Source organism: Sinohyriopsis cumingii, chromosome 15 (genome assembly GCF_028554795.1).
Source record: "Sinohyriopsis cumingii isolate HCF-2022 chromosome 15, ASM2855479v2, whole genome shotgun sequence".
Lineage (NCBI taxonomy): Eukaryota > Metazoa > Mollusca > Bivalvia > Unionida > Unionidae > Sinohyriopsis > Sinohyriopsis cumingii.
The window spans coordinates 19,758,473-19,772,697 of NC_142975.1; the positions used below are offsets into that span (position 1 = coordinate 19,758,473).

At 34.0% G+C, this 14,225-nt stretch overlaps 1 protein-coding gene across 1 annotated transcript in view; it reads right to left on the reverse strand.

Moving 5' to 3' along the window:
• Window positions 1-4,450: 4,450 nt before the first annotated feature.
• LOC149781378 (delta-1-pyrroline-5-carboxylate dehydrogenase, mitochondrial-like) overlaps window positions 4,451-14,225 on the reverse strand; it is a 91,439-nt gene continuing 81,664 nt past the window's right edge. Inside the window, exons 14-15 of the mRNA XM_089935465.1 lie at window positions 8,301-8,419; window positions 4,451-5,326 (exon numbers count right to left, since the gene is read on the reverse strand). Coding sequence (XP_089791591.1) covers window positions 5,208-5,326; window positions 8,301-8,419 — 238 coding nt within the window. The 3' untranslated portion in view covers window positions 4,451-5,207. The remainder of the gene's footprint in view (window positions 5,327-8,300; window positions 8,420-14,225) is intronic.

Here is a 14,225-nt window from a genome sequence, read left to right on the forward strand (position 1 = left end):
TCCAGACATGAAATTTGAGCCTTGATCACACTGTATGGACTTGGGATGGCCAAACTGAGTAAAAAACTTTATCAAAGCTTTTACTATTGTTTTAGATTTTATATTCCTTAAGGGAATTGCCTCTGAAAACCTTGTTGATGCACACATGATGGTCAACAGGTATTGGTTACCAGACTTGGTCTTAAGTAAGGGACCAACACAATCTACCATAATTCTACAGAATGGTTCGTCAAAGGCAGGCATAGGTTGTAGATGAGCCTTGGGAATTTTCTGATTTGGTTTTCCTACCATTTGACAGGTGTGACAAGATCTACAGTATTTACCAACATCACTTTTGATTTTTGGCCAACAGAAGTGAGTTAAGATCTTGTCATAAGTTTTATTGATCCCTAAATGACCAGCCAATGGAGTTTCATGGGCAGGCTAAGTATTTCCTGTCTGTAAGGTTTTGGAACTACAATTTGATAGTTCACTAACCATTCATCATCAGCAGGTACCTCAGGAGGTCTCCATTTTCTCATAAGAATTCCTTTTTTAATGAAAAACAGACAGGAACTTCAGTAGCTTCAGTTTCACTAATGGCCTTCTGAAACAAACTGGAGAGCTCAGGATCTTTCTCCTTTTCAATGACAAGTGATTGTTGTTTATCACCCTGATTAGAATAAAGGGAATGAGTCGTTAAAAGAGGATCGCTGTGATAAATACCTTCTGATTGATCTAAATAAGGAGTGAAAGTGACCTCAATATAAGCCTGACCAATACATGTGTCAGCTAAAGGAAAACTTTCCTTATCAACATCATCCTCAAGAGCTTTCTTTGCCATAGCTCTGGTAACTGCACAAGCTGTAAATACAACAGGGAATTCTTTTTCAATTGGATCTACTTTCTGATCCAAGCAAGGCTTGTCAGTTACAAGTGGATTAACCACAATCTTGTCTCCAGCTAGGTCATTGCCTAGTAATTAATGATACCCTCAACAGGTAAAACAGATTGTTCCGACTGTCATGGGTCCTGAGACTAAGTCTGATGATAAATTTACACAATAGAGATGAACATTAACAAAGTCACACTCTACTCCCTGACTGAGAACACTCTCATTAAAAGAAGACTTCTCAGAAAAAGGCAAAGTACCTGACAATAAAAGACTCTGAAAAGCTCCTGTGTCCCTTAAAGTTTTAATAGGGATAGGAATGGCCGAATCACCCAGGAGTGATATAGAACCCTTCAATATGAATGGTTCATAATTCTCCATAATAAAATCAGACTGGGGTTTATTAGACCCAACAAATGTATTGCTTTAAATACATGACCGTGACCTTGACCTCTTAGAAATAAGAGCATTTAGAATAGGTCTGTCTTGATTCTGATGCCTATTTTTCAGTTTGTAGCAATCAGAAATAACGTGTTCTTTTTTCTTGTAATGGGTACATGTAGGAAGAGACAAGGATCTTGAATCAAGCTTCTCTTAAGTTTGATTTTTAGAAGTTGTGCCAGTTTGAGTTTTAGAAGGGTTAGGCTCAAAAACTTTTCTGCCAGAAGACTGTTGAGTAGAAGTCTTATTTACAAAAGGAACTTTATGAGTTAAGGAATACTCATCAGCAGCTCAAGCAGCATTTTCCAAGGTTTCAATCTGATACACATCAAGATAAGACTTAATGTCACTATGGACACAGTTTTGAAATCTTCAAGCAATACAATTTGTCTGAGACTTTCATAATCTCTTCTACTTTCTTGGCTAAGCACCCTCTATCAAATAACTGCTCTTTTTCTCTAGCAAATTTGACATGAGTTTGTCCAGCTTCTTTTCTATAGTTTCTGAATTTTTGCCAATGAGCTTCAGAGACTAAGTCATAACCCCTTAGGATGCATTCTTTAAGCACATCATATCTACCACTTTGGTGAACTGAGAGTGAATTTTAAATATCACTAGCCTTGCCAGTGAGTACACATTGTAATAACTGAGTCCAATGCTCCCTTGGCCATTTTAAATTTTCAGTTACTTTTTCAAAATGAGTACAAATATTTGTCTACTTCTTTTTCTCTGAAAGGGGGCACTAATCTAATATTCTTTGCAAGGTCAAAACTTAAATTTGGACTTGAAGTATGAATGTGCTTTTTACTTGCCAGTTCCATTCCCTTCATTTTACATTGGTATTCCTTCTCTTTCTCTCTTTCTTCCATTTGTATTTGTTCTTTGTGTGACTGCATTTGTCCTTCTTTCTCCCTTTCTTCCTTATCTAACTGCATTTGCATGTTTTTCTTTCTCTCTTTCCTGTCTCTCTCTCCTCTTACTCATATTGTAACTGCATTTGTTGTTCTTGTAATTACATTTGTCTTTCTTTCTCTCTTTCTTCCTTATCCAACTGCATTTGCATGTTTTTCTCTTTCTTCTTTCTGAAGTTCCAGCTTCCCTCCATTTCCATCTTGTATTTTAATTCTAATTCCTTCATTTTTGTGTCAGAGTCTGATACAGACTTACTGACTGAAACCAAATCACTTTTATCCAAAACGTTCTTTTCTACCAAATACTGAACTAAAATATTTCTTATCTCCTGTTTTGTTAAGGAGGCATTTACTTCAGAAAATTCGTATTTTGAGGCAAGTTGAATCAAATCATCTTTTTTAAAAAGATCTAATTGTTCCTGGGTAGGATTTTAAAGAAAGATTTCCTCTTTTAATGACATTTTAGAAAAAGCTTGCCATTATCACTAAAAAATTCAAAAACTAATATGAGTGTAAATCAGTGAATATTCTGATATTATTCAAATATGAGCATAAATCAGTGAATATTCTGCAAAGAGTGTAACAATGATGGGATCAACCTCCTACATCAAGACAGCAAAGGGATAAATTTATTTACATAAAAGGCTGAGAAAGAAGGTAGATCTTACGGTAGAGACAAACCACATTTTATTCATAAAAACCAACAAATAAATAAAATCTGAATTATATATCATATATCACAAAATAAATCTGTTACTTATCAAGACAGTCACACAGTTTTGAATACAGCATTATAATACCTCCTTACTTAGAATTGTCTGACAGCAATTCGGCAAAAATGATTTTGTTCGAGACAAGAAAAGTATTAAGTAAATATAAAATTTTTGATTCAAGTTTATTCATAACAAAGACGATCAGGAACCGCATGTCCAGCCAATGTCAAAACATTGCTGTAAAATGTGTAACTTTGATCCCATGGTCAAAAGGTCAAGCATGCAAGTCACAGATGATTTCTAGTGAGCACGAAGAAAACCCGGCAACAGAGTTGAAGAAATTTGAGCAACAAAAATATTTTAATTAAAAACCTTACCACATTTGAAATGACTGTGACTTTTACCCCAAAGTCAAAAGAGCAAATACGCAAGACTACAGAATGAATTGTCTTTTGTCTCATAATATTTTATCCTAAGTATGATAAAAATCCATCATGTTGTTTAGAAAATATAAGGTAATGAAAAACTTTAACCAGAACCTTAATGCAAATTTTGTATCACTTGGACCTTGATGCCAAGGTAAAAGAGGCAAGCAAGCTTTAGTTTCATAATGAGTCATACCAAGTATGACAATAGGCCATTGATGGATTTTGGAATACACAAATAAAAAACTAACTGAAACCTTAATAAACTGTACCACTGGCAGAACAGTGACTGTCATGTCTTGCTTCCTGGTAAAGTGGACTCAGAAAGAATTGCATATCAAGCAAGTTTTTGAATGAATTTATAATTTCTCTCATTCATTTGCTTTGCTATTTTATGATTACCCAGTTAAAGTCTATGTGAGACTGAAGAACTGACACTGCATTTTGGCAATCCTTTTGGGTCACAGACACTGCTGCGTTAATGATGAACTTATCTTGTAATATTTATCCATTTCACTACCCAAAATAATTCAACTATAATATAAAAACACAACTTTATCACAAAATGGACAATCCTCATGGATAAAAGGAAATTAAATGCCAAACTTTTCTGTATAAAGATGTTTCATTATTCAAAACTAACAAGCTGTTTTATAAAAAATACAATTTAAATAGCAAACACATTGGAGTTTATTTTAATATAGGTAACAGAAACTGGTATTAACAATGGTAACAAAACATTCTGAATACTTTTGCATAGATATTACTGCAGACAGAATTTGATCAAGCTGAATACATATGGAAACATCCCAGCATCAACTCATTATTTATGACAATATAAAAAACTATTCATCTATACAGGCATCAAGATACAGTCTCATAAAAATCATATAACAAGAAATAACATAAAGCAATACCAGAGTATAAAGCCATTTCCTAAAAACTAAATCATAAAAAAATAATCTCAAACTTGTGTTCCTTGGCCAAAATATACAAGAAATTCCTTGGATACAAAAATATGCCACACACTGCAAGCATAAAATGTTATTTCACTCACTTCACAATATCATATAAAATAAGTGTTACAAACACAATGCTGAAATCTCAGACTAGTTGATCAGCCCCATGACATTTATGTCATATAAAAACATTCCTTCAAACTGATATGACTCATATGGAGATGCCAAAAAGGCATAAATAAGTAATCTATTTTATACAACTGCACTAATATTTATGTGCATTTCTGGTTTACACATAACAGAACTATAAATTTAGAGCAATAACAAAAACAGGTAGAAAATGACACTTTTCTAGTGAATATCAAAAGGTGCAAAATACATTAAAATATATCAATCTTTCAGAGCCATGAATCCATGTATAAAAAACCCAACATATTTCTGGTTTTTATTATTATCTCAGGCCTGTGTGCCTTTAGAAATGCCTTATTCATATCTAAATTTCTAAAATGGTCAAACCTAAGGCAGACATTACTACAACCTCTGGATTAAATATCTTGGTAGACAACTGATGAAAACTGCTTTAAATTTCAGCTTTGTAGAGTCTGATGAGTTTACTCCATCAAATCGTCTATAACCCTTTAAAGCTTTCACTGCAGTGGAATGATGATATCCAACTACATGTACTGAGTTTTGAGTACAAGTTTTTTTAACTCAAAAGTTTTATAAATTCCATGACAAGTTTAATTTTTGTAAGATATCTTTAAATGTTTCTATGAACATTCTGGATCCAGATACACTGACACCATTTTGATTGAAGCTCAGTATTCAAATCACATGTTCTTTGATTATCTTTTATTCAAAAGAGTAAATTAAAGTTTTGACTGCCATTATTTGGAAGCCATGTGAGGATATCTCCACTCTCTGATGGCTTTTCTGGTACGCTTGACACACTGAGGGGACACAAATCTCATCAGGTAAAATGGTCCACCGGCCTTGTCATTTGTACCTGATTAAAAGAGGAAACAGGTACACATATAAAGGAAATAGAACAATAAGATATTAAATCAACATTTAACATCATAAAGTACTAAAAAATACAAGATTTACTGTGGAAATATCAAAATTAAGCTATTTGACTCATATTATTAGTTACATGTCAGTTTGCAAAAGTGTACAGAATGTCGTGACCAACCCAAACACTACAGACTGTTAAGCCAACGGTGAAGGATGTTTGTGATTCAAGGTAACAATATTATGTACATTCCAGTAACTTAATATGAAATGAATTTATTACTTCACAAACGTTAAACTTGCAGCAAATATGTTTAGAATCTCTCAGCTGTTATGTTATAACGGCACCAATTGCGCAAGTCCAGGTGGGCGGAGCTTAAGGAAATAAAGAACAACACTAGCTGTGACTGGTGCATTATGTAAGAGTTGTACTTTCTGTTAGGCTTAAAAAAAGGTGTGCCTCTTGGCAACATGTGGGATTATGTTAATTCATATCTAGATCATATTTTGTATTTTTTATGATTTTTTTAAAAATGTGGTACACATAGCTGAAACTCTTTCTGTTGTGACTAGGTAACTCTTACCGCTGTCTAGTTCCAGCAGAGTTATCTCTCTTAAATGCAATGGAGTACCTGGTTTTATCCTTGTCAAATTGACAATCTAGCATTGTTCTCTATGACAGTGTGTGACATGCATGCTGAGGTAAGATAAAAAGTATATTTATTTCACAAAATATTAGCACTGAAGTATATGGGAAAACATTGGTACCATGATACCTTTATGGCTAGCTATGCAGGTGTTTAAAAAACGGAAATTCGTTGTAGCAGTTAGCTCCCTTGGCCTGAAAACTCTCACCAAATAGTGATGAATCAGCATTTATTATATTCACGTATAGCCTTCTTTTATGGTATAATTTTAATATTAACTTACTCAATAGATAATAAAATTATTTTGTATATTTGAATAATAAATTTGATATTTGAATTTTTAAGTATTTTGAAGCAGAGGTTGTCCACCATTTTCTTTTACCCAGTTGTGTATTACCAGTCACCATTTTCTTTTACCCAGTTGTGTATTACAAGTCACCATTTTCTTTTACCCAGGTGTGTATTACCAGTCACCATGTGACTTATACCCTGCATGTAAGTTACATTTTTTAATTAGGACCATGTTATAATTCTTACACCCACTATAATAATTTACAATAGAAATAATTTTTCAGTTTCATAGCTTATCTATTGTATTCCTAGAATTTTGTAAATGGGGTAATATAAAGTCTCTCAAGAATATTTTACATTCAAGTACAAGTTCTTTGTAGTCAAGAAGGACCCAGCTTTCTAAATAATTGACCTTAATTCATTTACTCATAATCTTTTATCCCAGATATATTTCTTGATTTGTGGATTACAAATGGAGTCCTACTAAGTCAACACAAGGATCATTATTCTTTGGGTCTTTAAATATATAGTCTGCAACAACCATACCATCCACAATAATGGATATCCAATTAAAATAGTGAACTGAGAATATTTTAGGATTAAAACTGAGACAGTAATTTACTGGACTTTTTGTTAAATTATGTGTAGGGATTTAAAGTGAGACTAGATTTTTTTGTTAAATTAATGTTTCATGTCAAGTCATAAATAGAAGGAAATGCATCTAAGTGAGTATATCTGTTGAATAACATCCAAGAATGTCACTGTTACCTATATTTGGCATTTTATTGGCTTTCTGTTCAGACTGTGTATCTCTGCATTACTGTAGTAATTGCCATGTTCTCCATAACGTAACAATGACCATGTTCTCCATAATGTAATAATTACCACGCTCTCCATAATGTAAAAATTACCATGTTCACCATAATGTATAATTACCATGTTATCCATAATGTATAATTACCACATGTTCTCCATAATATAATAATTACCATGTTCACCATAATGTATAATTACCATGTTCTCCATAATGTAATAATTACCATGTTCTCCATAATGTATAATTACCACGTGTTCTCCATAATGTATAATTACCACATGTTCTCCATAATGTAATAATTACCATGTTCTCCATAATGTATAATTACCACATGTTCTCCATAGTGTAATAATTACCATGTTCTCCATTATGTAACAATTACCATGTTCTCCATAATGTATTATTACCGTGTTCTCCATAATGTATAATTACCACATGTTCTCCATAATGTATAATTACCACATGTTCTCCATAATATAATAATTACCATGTTCTCCATAATGTTGTTGATGTTGTTGAGTTTAACGCCTTTTTTCAGCACACGGTAGGCTATACATGGCGGCCAGTATTAATGGTGGAGGAAGAACCCGGGAAAACCCCAGAAAGAACCACCGACCCGCGAGAAGCTACTGGCAAGCTTTCTCACATTCCCACATTGGCTGAATCTTAGACTCGAACCGCCGCAGACAGAGGTGAGATGGCAGTGATCCATAATGAAGAGCGCTTTAGACCACTCGGCCACTCGAGGCCCCTCTCCATAATGTAAAAATTACCATGTTCTCTATAATGTACAATTACCATGTTCTCCATAATGTATAATTACCACATTTTCTCCATAACGTATAATTACCATGTTCTCCATAATATAGTAATTTCCATATTCTTCAAGGAATATTGGTAAGCATAAACAAGAAAACAGTGCTGCTCAATTAGGTGACAAATTTGTTTACTCTAGTCTTACACAGAAATATACCATGATACAGCAGTGGTAGCACTCACTTTTCACCTCTAAGGCTTAGGTTCAATCCCTTGGTCAAGTACATAAAACAGCTGGTTCCCCTATCCAAGGTCAATGGCTTTGCTGGACTTCTCTCGTTTCATTCACCTTTATGCCATGAAAAGTCACCAAACTGCATCACTGACAGTATTAAATACAAGTTCTTATAACTTATATGATACAAGTTTAATCAAATTCAATTTTCTGAAAGACTCACCAGATAATCTAGCCCCACCAAAAGGCTGCTGTCCAACCACAGATCCTGTAGATTTGTCATTCAAGTACAGATTACCAGCTGCATCTCTGAACATTTTCCTAAGCTCCTCAATGGCCTGTCTGAAATTATAAATGATACAAATTAATATGAAGAAAATATTTCCTTTTATAAGCAATAAGGTGACATAATTAGTGTATGTCATAGTCTAACCCAGCATCAAACAAGATCAGCTAATTATTAAATAGTCATAATTATTGCATGTCTCATCCTCTCTCAGCATTTAGCAATATTAGCTAATTATCATAGTGTCATAATTATTATATATCACACTCTATCGCAGCATTAAGCAACATTTTGGTTCTTATTATAAATTTCTGTTGCATCCTTTACAAATAAATACATTCTATAGCATGACTCTCGCAAAGTTGTCAGATATTACTTGTGCCTGATATACTTGCAAAGTGATGAATGACTGCAGCAAGTAACTCAAAAACATAGAGATTATAATGCAATAAGTTATCAAATCAAAGTGATGAATGACTGCAGCAAGTAACTCAAAAACATAGAGATTATAATGCAATTAGTTATCAAATCAAAGTGATGAATGACTGCAGCAAGTAACTCAAAAACATAGAGATTATAATGCAATAAGTTATCAAATCAAAGTGATGAATGACTGCAGCAAGTAACTCAAAAACATAGAGATTATAATGCAATAAGTTATCAAATCAAAGTGATGAATGACTGCAGCAAGTAACTCAAAAACATAGAGATTATAATGCAATAAGTTATCAAATCAAAGTGATGAATGACTGCAGCAAGTAACTCAAAAACATAGAGATTATAATGCAATAAGTTATCAAATCAAAGTGATGAATGACTGCAGCAAGTAACTCAAAAACATAGAGATTATAATGCAATTAGTTATCAAATCAAAGTGATGAATGACTGCAGCAAGTAACTCAAAAACATAGAGATTGCAATAAGTTATCAAATCAAAGTGATGAATGACTGCAGCAAGTAACTCAAAAACATAGAGATTGCAATAAGTTATCAAATCAAAGTGATGAATGACTGCAGCAAGTAACTCAAAAACATAGAGATTATAATGCAATAAGTTATCAAATCAAAGTGATGAATGACTGCAGCAAGTAACTCAAAAACATAGAGATTGCAATAAGTTATCAAATCAAAGTGATGAATGACTGCAGCAAGTAACTCAAAAACATAGAGATTATAATGCAATAAGTTATCAAATCAAAGTGATGAATGACTGCAGCAAGTAACTCAAAAACATAGAGATTGCAATAAGTTATCAAATCAAAGTGATGAATGACTGCAGCAAGTAACTCAAAAACATAGAGATTGCAATAAGTTATCAAATCAAAGTGATGAATGACTGCAGCAAGTAACTCAAAAACATAGAGATTATAATGCAATAAGTTATCAAATCAAAGTGATGAATGACTGCAGCAAGTAACTCAAAAACATAGAGATTGCAATAAGTTATCAAATCAAAGTGATGAATCACTGCAGCAAGTAACTCAAAAACATAGAGATTATAATGCAATAAGTTATCAAATCAAAGTGATGAATGACTGCAGCAAGTAACTCAAAAACATAGAGATTGCAATAAGTTATCAAATCAAAGTGATGAATGACTGCAGCAAGTAACTCAAAAACATAGAGATTATAATGCAATAAGTTATCAAATCAAAGTGATGAATGACTGCAGCAAGTAACTCAAAAACATAGAGATTGCAATAAGTTATCAAATCAAAGTGATGAATGACTGCAGCAAGTAACTCAAAAACATAGAGATTGCAATAAGTTATCAAATCAAAGTGATGCAATGGATATTCAAGAAATTCAACAACTTATGCTACACATACAGTTAACATGGTCACTGACACACTGAGACAAAAAAGAAAAACAATGGCAATGAATGGAAAGAATTATGCAAATACTCTGTATTTTAACAAAGAAGAATGATGCATTTCCAGCTTGTATAAGACAATCTGACAAAATAAATGCATCAGATCTCTACCTTTAGTCAAAATTATCAATAATAACTCTTAGAAAATAAGCTGCAGTTCTTTGACATGGTACATGAGGAGGAGGACCCTGCCCCTTTTAAATGTCACTCTGAATCAACATAATATTTTGCCATGTTCTACTTGACACTTACTGCTCTTATGTCTCTGTAATAAATCTATAAAGGAAGGTTTAACAAAGACAAGTGTTAGCAGTTCGAATTTCTGTGAACTACTTATTCTTGTTTCATTCAATGACTCTCTAAATAATTTGTCTGAATTCTTATGTTACGTGTTTAGGATTAAATAAACAGTAATTCAAGAAAGAGTGAAAACAACAAGCTTTGTAAAAAATATAATAATTTATTTCCCTTGAAAATTCTGTAAAAATGAAAAAATACAAACTTACTGTTTTAAGAATCATATCCAAAAATAATCCAAGAATAATCCACGAATAAAACTGTGAACTCCTAATAACAAAATGTTCTAATATTTAAAGTTCGAGTCCCAACGAAGAATCCAAGATAGAAGATGATGATGTTTGCTGTAATCTGTAGTGTTGAAGTCAACAGTTCCTTATAGAAACAAGAAATATCACTCTATTTTGGAAATCTGAATAAATTTTTATGAAAGCTGTCCTTGTTCAACAATTTCATATGAGCATACATATCACTGGTCAACAGTGAAATCATTACTGACTTGAAAAGGCCCTAATCTGTAGTATTTTGGTGTGCCGAACACGAATATAACCGTGAAAAATTTGTATTGGCTCTCGTTTTGAAGATATTCATATACCTCATTTTCTATGTTTCACTGTGTAAATTTCTCCAGTAGGACTGCAGCAACATCCGGAATAATGATGTAACATTGCATAATACCATCATGCTCACATCATCCACAGTTGATTGCATCATTTTCTGATGCAATGCAATACTAATGCCATGCGGCTGCTGAAGTAAGTTGACGTCAGCAGTGTACTATACATGTGTAGGCCTATTATACTAATGCCAGGCGGCTGCTGAAGCTGACGTAAGCAGTGTACTATATAAAGCCCAATCAGATAGGTTCAGCATTTAAAATATTTTAGACGTTGTGCGAGACAGTTCAAGCTACTGTTACATAAAACTTATTATTTTATCCATTTACGTACAATAAAGAACAGTAATGCCTCGAAAGTGTGTTAATACCGCGGACAATTTTTGCTATATTTGTGGGGAAGTGACATTTGCCAACCAGAAGAAAAGTATCAATTCTCAAGTGAAGAAGGCATATCATCTTTACTTCGGATGCAAGGTTGGTGACCAAGACAAGCCTTGGGCTCCGCATATATGCTGTGCTACATGTACAACACAGCTTTCACAGTGGTTGAATTGCAAAAGGTCATCAATGCCGTTTGCAGTCCCAATGGTGTGGAGAGAGCCAAGCAACCACCTAAATGACTGTTACTTCTGCTTGGTTCCTCCTCTTTCCGGCGGAATAACGAAGCGAAAGAAGTCGAGAATAGTCTACCCAAACATTCCGTCTGCATTGAGACCAGTTCCACATGGTGAGGGACTTCCTATTCCAGAACCTCCAGCAGAATATTCTCTTGATTCATCTGACGAAGACAAAGGTGAGTCGACCTGTTCTTCTCCTGGTCCATCAGCATGCAGTGATCCAGATTTTCACTGTGGTGCATCATCAACCCCACACAGAATAACACAGGAAGAACTAAATGACCTGATTCGTGATTTGGACTTATCAAAGAACAAGGCAGAATTGCTAGGATCAAGACTCCAACAATGGAATCTTCTAGAAGAAGATGTCACAATTACTGCATATCGAAAGCGCCACCAGCAATTGGAGCCTTTCTTCAGAAAGGAAAGTAATCTGATATTCTGTTCCGATATTGAGGGCCTCATGAATGCTTTAAAAATCACTCATGACCCACAAGAATGGAGACTATTTGTGGACTCTTCGAAACTGAGTCTCAAGGCTGTGCTTTTGCACAATGGAAACATTCTTCCATCTATTCCAGTAGCGTATGCTGTCCACATGAAAGAGACATACGATAACTTAAGGCAGCTACTGAATTCCATTGAGTATAACAAGTACAGCTGGCACCTCTGTGGTGATCTGAAGGTAGTTGCCCTTTTAATGGGACTGCAGCAAGGATATACAAAATACATGTGTTTCTTATGCGAGTGGGATAGCCGAGCAAGGGAAATGCACTACATGAGGAAGGAATGGACTCACAGGCAGAATGTAGCCATTGGAGAGAAGAATATCCAACACCCAGCTCTGGTTGAGGCTCAGAAAATCTTGCTACCACCCCTTCACATCAAACTAGGTTTGATGAAGAACTTCGTGAAAGCCATTGACCGGACTTTGCCAGCATTCCGATACCTGCATGAAAAATTCCCTCGACTCAGCGAAGCAAAGATTAAAGAGGGAGTTTTTGTGGGTCCTCAGATTCGAGAGCTTTTCAAAGATGACCGGTTCAACAACTTGCTGGAAGGTGACGCGAAACAAGCATGGAATGCTTTTCGCCTAGTTTCTACAAACTTCCTCAGAAATGTTAGGGCAGAAAACTATAAGGAACTAGTAGAAGACATGTTGATGAAGTATAAGAAACTTGGCTGCAATATGTCTCTAAAGATTCACTTCCTTCATTCCCATTTGGATTTCTTTCCTAGCAACTGTGGTATTGTTAGTGATGAACACGGCGAACGTTTTCATCAAGATATCGCAACAATGGAACAAAGATACCAGGGAAAATGGTCCACTACAATGCTGGCTGACTACTGCTGGACACTCCTCAGAGATGCTCCCGAACAGCTGTACAAGAGACAGGCGAAGAAATCTAAGATGTAGTCAATGACTTGATTTTTTATAGGTAGGCTATTACAGTTGACCTTTTACTATTGGAATGCATTTCGTTATGTAAACATTAATTTCTTGCAGATTACAAAAAAACTAGAGCCAATTTTGCAATTTGACTGTCATATTCGTGTTCAGCACATAAAAATTGATAAGAATTGACTAATTTTATTTCAGTAACATGACTTTTGTAAAAATTTGTTGTCCAGTGTATTTTGCAGGAAAAAAGAATTAATCCTTTAGAATCCAAATAATCTGAAATAACTCCAAACAGCATAACAAACAACTTTCAGTGTAAGACCCAACTACTGAGAATATCTCTCCAAAACAAAGGTTACATCGTATTCTAAAATGCAAAAACAGGGTCATGTGATCATGTTCCAGAACCTCGTCAAAATTATTAACTTGTGAAAGATTATGTACACCCAGTGTGGCCCTAACAAAAACCAATCATTTTACTCTAAGAAATAAAAAAATAAAAAAATTGTTTTCATCTTAAATGAGTAGTCCATCATGACCTCGACAACATCCAATTATTTTAAAATAAAAATAGAACTTATTTACGTGGTTGCTACTAATTTTGAGTCAAGGTCAGGAGCTAGGTCAACACCTGGTGTTTACTAAAACAAACAGTCAAGGTCAAACTATTTTTCTGGAAAAAGTGTCATCTTAAGTGAATCAATTTACATTACAATGACATGTAATGAAAAATATAAAAAAACCAGAACTGACAAACAATTAAATTGAAATAAATATATATTAAATTAGATACAATTAAATTAAATATATATAACATAATCTTTTTTTTAACCAATGACTGTCTAACTAATTTGTCTGAATCCTTGTTTTAAAAGCATTTAGGATATTTGTGATGATTTGATCAATATGGTTGTACTTCTTGTCAAAGTTTTCATCATACTTTCTGGTTTGACCTAGCATAATTTGTAGATCACTATTTTCTGCATCAATCATTATTTATATATTTATAAATAAAGAAAGGAAAATTATAACCCTTTGTATGTTATTATAAACA